Genomic DNA, 5,817 nt, shown 5'->3' with positions numbered 1-5,817 from the left:
CTCTTGAGAAACCTGTATTTGGGTCAAGAAGAAACAGTTAGAACTGGACATGGAACGATAGACTGTTCAAAATTTGGAAAGGAGTATGACAAGGCTGTGTATCATCACCCTGCTTATTTAACTTTCATGCAGAGTACATCATGTGACATGCCAGGCTGGATGAATCACAAGCTGGAATCAAGATTGTCAGAAGAGATATCAATAACCTCAGATATACAAATGATACCACTCTAATGGCAGAAAGTGAAGGGGAACTAAAGAGCCTCTTGATGAGAAGAGTGAAAAAGCTTGCTTGAAGTTGAACATTAAAAAAAACAAGATCATGGTATCTGATCCCATCACCTCATGGCAAATAGAAGAGGAAAAAGTGGAAGTAGTGACAAATTTAATTTTCTTGGGCTCCAATATCACTGCAGATGGTGACTTCAGCCATGAAATTAAAAGACGTTTGCTCCTTGGAAGGAAAGCTATGACAAAACTAGACAGTATATTAAAAATCAGAGATACCAGTTTGCTGACAAAGGTCCATATAATCAAAGCTTTGGTTTTCCCAGTAGTCATGTATGGATGTGAGAGTTAGATCATAAAAAAGACGAAGCATTGAAGACTTGATGCTTTTGAATAGTGGTGCTGGAGAAGATTCTTGAGAGTCCCTTGGACTGCAAGGAGATCAAACTGATCAATTCTAAAGGAAATCAACCCTGAATATTCATGGGGAGAATAGATGTTGAAGCTGAAGCTCCAGTACTTTGGCCACCTGATGCGAAGAGTCGACTCATTGGAAAAGACCCTCATTCTGGGAAGGATTGAGAGCAGGAGGAGAAATAGGTAGCAGAGGATGAGATGGTTGGATAGCATCACTGATTCAATGGACCCAAATTTGAGTAAACTTCAGGAGGTCATGGAGGACAGAGAGCCTGGCATGCTGCAGTTCATGGTGTTGCAGAGTTGGCCAGAACTTAGTGACTGAATAACAACAACCACTCATTCTGCTATCCATTCTTTATACAGTTTTTTAAAAAATTCAATAATTGAGTTATCCATGTCTGATTGCATAGTTTTTATATCTTCTTGTTCACTGTTAAAACAGGCACTGCTTACATCAATTATCTTTCTTAATTCAGTTAACATTTTTACCACCAATATTTTGAATTCTTTACCTGATAAATTGTTGATTTCTGTTTCATTATTTTCAGTGGTTCCTTTTTTTTTTTTTTCCAATTGAGAGTAGTTTCTCTGCCTTTTCACTTTGCTTAACTTTCTCTGCCTCTAATAATTTAGGTAAAACAGTTATCTTTTGAGGTTCTTACATGTGAGCTTCCACAAATGGGCTGTGTGTGTCCAGTACCTTGGATGATAGTACAGACTTGATGTAGATACATGTCTTTCCTGGTTACTACAGCCTTGGCAGGTGATGGGGCTGCATATGAAGGGGCTAGAGCCAGTGGCGTGTGTATGGCAAGACTTCATCTCTGCCTAGTGGCCATCAACACCCTGACAGGGGTGGGGGTCTGATCCCGAGTTGCAGGAGCAGAAGCCCTGAGAGCCAGAATTGATCTGGCTCTGTTCCCATTAAGTGTGTGTTTTCCCCTCCCTCTGCATTGCCCCAGGACCTTTGCCTACAAGGAAGAGGGTGTTGAAGCAAGTAGGACCCATGAACAGATGGAGGTCCGTTGTATTGATTGTGTAAGCATCTGTGTCTCTGTTCCGATGCAGCCATGATTGCAAGTCCCCTTGGTCTCTCACAGCCAAGAACTGCACCCCTATCTCTAACTCTGCCCCTTGCTCCAAAACTGTTGTGGAACTGCTCTGCGGGGTTGGCAGGCGTCTCTATGGACTCTCACCATGAATAGGGAGGTTAGCTGTGGTGGAGACATGGGAAACAATGATTATTATTTAGAGGCCCCTCAATGTCTAACTTGTGAATCTAGCCCTGGCTAGTAACTAAGAGCACTGGGTACTTCTTCCTTCAGCAGATATCCTTTCACTGGACCAGACCTAATGCTTAAATCACATACAGTATCAGCAAGTACTCAGGGGAAAACATAGCTAGCAAGTGTCCAAATTTTTTGAAATTCTTTTTGATGCCTGAAGTTTTCGTTTATTTTACTCTATGTTGTTGCTTCAGCTCTCTGATGTCCTTAAATTTGGTTCTTAAAATATAGTTGGCATTATCTAGGATTTTTCTAGAGGAAAGATGGTTGCTATGACTTACATATCCCAAAGAGAATTATAAGCATGTTCTTCATCCATTTTAGAAATAAAAGTTATGAAGTTTGAGTGGCACGTATAATTTTCCTCTGTTTTCTGATTTTAAAGTTATTCTAGGTTTAAATTATGTCCCCAAGATGGTAAGCACTGTAGTGTGAATATTTCAAATCCTCTGATGTCAGACTCCTTTCTGTGTTCCCCGTTATGCCACATACTGTATCACTCAGAGTTCAGTCACAAGAGAGGAATGCACACCACGGGGATAGCAATGAGTTATGAAGAAGAAGATGTAGCTGTTACTGCTCGGGCTGGCGCTTGAAGGGAAGAGGTATTATTAATAAACCTACATGTTTTGAACAGGTCTCATGGATCTAGGGCTCACTCTAGGACTCAGGTATTTGGAAACTCAAGGACCTGGGACTGAAAGCTGAGCAAGGTAAGATGCTTGGTGGCCATGCCGGCATCTCTGAGGCTGAAAAGTAATGTCTACTAAGGAATTACTAATATATAAATATAATGTAATGTACAATTACATATAGATATGAAAACTCAGTGTATGTATGTTTGAGTATATAGTAATAAAACACAGACTGAAATTTACCTTCCTGTAAAGAAAGAGCTGTTAATGACACAACAGTGACGTGAACAGCAGTGAAAAATTCCCCAGGTCTCCAGTCTGTCCAGTCTCCCTCTAGTTCTGTTAGCAGAAATGAATAATAAGAGGACTAGCAAAGAAGAAATGAGATTCGTAGGTTCCCATTCACTGCGTGACAAAGCAGAGTACAAAGGGGAAGGATGTTTAGAATTAAGAGATAGCAAATTTAAAGTACACATACACACACACTGTGTGAGCTGTGCTTTTTCTCAGGAAACACACAGATAATTTATGAAAAATTAACCATTAAATTGCTTAAAATAACAAAGTGTTCTGGGAATTAGCATTTTTTTACTCATTGTTTAATTGGCAATATTTATGATCCAGAATAATGAAATATCTCGGGTTTTCTGTCTGTGATTGCTGACACATGCTGTAACATGTCTACTAAACTAAAAACAAAAAAGTGAGAAATATCCAAGATTTTGAATTTTTTTTTTTTTTGAAATCACAAATCTAGGCTTTTCTTTCTAAGATGAAGTTGGAACTTTTCTGCTTTTTCCTCAGGTGAAATCAGAACATTTGGTACTTTTTCCTTAAGTATTGTCTCAACACATTTTCCTTCTTACTGAAGTTCAGCTGGAGAACTTTTCTCTTCTTGCCCAATTAACTCTTTTAGTCTCTTGAACAGCCAAATTAAAAAACAAAATAACATAAAAAACAAAGGAATCAAGCGAAAGAGCAGCAGGTACCGGTAGTCTGGCTCTCCACCTCTGCCTGGCGGAGGGCCACTGTCCACGCTGCCTCCAGCACCTTTGACCTTGCAGTGGGGAGGGTCCCACCCGGAGTTGCAGTGGCAGTGATGTCTGTTGTTGCAGACTCCATTCATACTGCACGTCTCAGGCGAACAACCACTTTGGAAACTGGGCATAGACGTACACTTCCTTTCGATGCACATATGATTTGCACCACACTCTGTACCATCTTTCACTTCACCAACATCAGGTATGGTCATCCCCAGATGGTAGTCTGTACCCCAGCAGCTGACTCCGTTTATTCGAGTCCAATGCACAGTAGAATGATCTCTCAGGAAGGGGATTTCTGTCACATTCTCACACTGAACCCTCCCACACAGAATATCTGGGATTCCACACTGTATATATGAACTGGCTGTCAGACCACAGTTACCAAAACGGTCACCTCGGGTATTCATTGCCCTGTAGCAACTCACATTTGCATTCTTGGCCTCTTTGCCAAAAATTTTCCTACACTGTTCATTGCGGTCATTGCATCTCTTTTCATAGCAGTAACCACCGCCTGTGCAGGAGGTCCCATCCTGCAGGTACACATCTCCTGGACACTGATAGGATGTCCCATTGCACCACTCTGGAAGATCACATTCATTTTCTTCTTTCCTACACATGGAGCCTGATGGCATGAATGTGCAGTTCTCACAGCAAAGCCCAAAAGCACAAGTAGCCCCAACTCTCAGAGTGCAGTCTAACTGACAGCAGGGGTCTTTTGCACACATATATGCGGAACCACAGTCACACTCTTCTCCTTCTTCAACCACACTGTTCCCGCAGCGTGTCTGCCTGAAGATATTCTCTGGATTTGGTGAAATGTGCATGCACCTCACTTTTCCAACAACACTCCAGTATGAAGCATAACTGCAGTTGCTGAATCGAGTTGCCACAGCTTTACTTGGAAACATTATGCATGATCTACCTCCACATTTACATGTTTTATCATCATGTCGCATACCCAAATTGTGACCAATTTCATGTGATACAATATATGCAAACTCTTGCAATTTGTCATTCAGAAAGCTATCAACCCCACAGTTATAAAGTTGATTACATACAGTTCCAACATAGGCTAAGCCAAGAAGGCGGCCATAATTTTCCTTTATGAAAATATGTGCAGTATCATGTGGTAAGCGGGTATTAAAACTTATTCTCTTCCATATGCAAAATTCATTCAAGAGAGTACTTATGTTTGTTGTTGGAAGGAGGTTGTCTTTAGACCAGATTTCAATTCCAATCAAAGCCACGTTAACATCCAGTGATTGTAAAAAAGTATCTATTCCATTGACAACCATGCATACTTCAGACTGCACACTTGAGGTATTACTTTGGTGATGAAGATACCGACCATGGTCTACCAGCACTGCCAGTTCAAGGAAACGCCTATGAGTCCACCAGCCAACATACCCACTTTGCTTCAGAGTATAATTAACACTCTCTTGAAGAAATTTCAGTTGTCGTGCTATTTCTTCATCTGTCAATCCACATCTCTTGGGTGGAAATTCTGTCTCATCTACCATCTTGTATAGCAGATGTTCAAATGAGGTAGAAAGACTTTTGGGCTTGATTTCATAAACAACATTATGTATCTGTAGTGTTCCTTGAAAGCCCCCCAAACATGTACTGAGGGCAACCAGGGACTCTGGATCCCCTTCCATGTAACCCTGATAGTAGCAGTCATTCTGTACAAAAGGCTGGTCCTCCGTTAGTGCGTGCTGGTCTGTGTAGGTGAACACTGGTAGGTGTTTAGAGAACAAAATCTTGTTGACTTTCATGTGAAGAATGTGTCTCTGGCCTCCAAAACGCAGGCTGTAAGACAGCCATCCAGGAGGCTTCATGCTACTGCCAGTGTGTGTTACCTTCAAGGGTACCACCACTTCTGGAAGATCATGATGTTGGGAGTGCTCAATGCAGGATGATCCAGAAAGGAATAGAAACACCCCCACCCAGAGCAGCGGGAGACTGGTCCTCACATACACGAGGGTCTCATGCACAGCCATTTATGACATCATGTGCAGCCAGTGGTGAGAGCAGGCCACATCACTCTGAGCTGGTGGTACACAGCACAAACCTTTGATCTGTTTTCTTTCAGAGTCACTATGCCAGAGCCATAGCACTAAAAAAAAAAACAAGAGCAGAGACAGATCTGGGAGTTATGAGCAAATTAAGACAGAGGGCAATGAGAAGGGCATGGGTTAAAATAAC

General features: G+C 41.6%; 1 protein-coding gene across 1 annotated transcript; it reads right to left on the bottom strand.

Annotated features, from left to right (window-relative positions):
- Positions 1–3,431: 3,431 nt before the first annotated feature.
- LOC133048448 (disintegrin and metalloproteinase domain-containing protein 20-like) lies at positions 3,432–5,612 on the bottom strand. The gene has a single exon (XM_061132111.1). It carries the CDS (start codon positions 5,610–5,612, stop codon positions 3,432–3,434), a length of 2,181 nt encoding a protein of 726 aa, XP_060988094.1.
- Between the last annotated feature and the right edge of the window lie 205 nt (positions 5,613–5,817).

The sequence above is a fragment of the Dama dama genome, chromosome 29 (genome assembly GCF_033118175.1).
Source record: "Dama dama isolate Ldn47 chromosome 29, ASM3311817v1, whole genome shotgun sequence".
NCBI classification, from domain to species: domain Eukaryota; kingdom Metazoa; phylum Chordata; class Mammalia; order Artiodactyla; family Cervidae; genus Dama; species Dama dama.
Note: the sequence above shows the minus strand (reverse complement) of the source record. Positions and strands in the feature narration are given on the sequence as shown.

Coding starts and splice junctions, on each gene's coding strand:
- LOC133048448 (XM_061132111.1), bottom strand. CDS start 5,612: ATGGCTGTGCATGAGACCCTCGTGTATGTGAGGACCAGTCTCCCGCTG.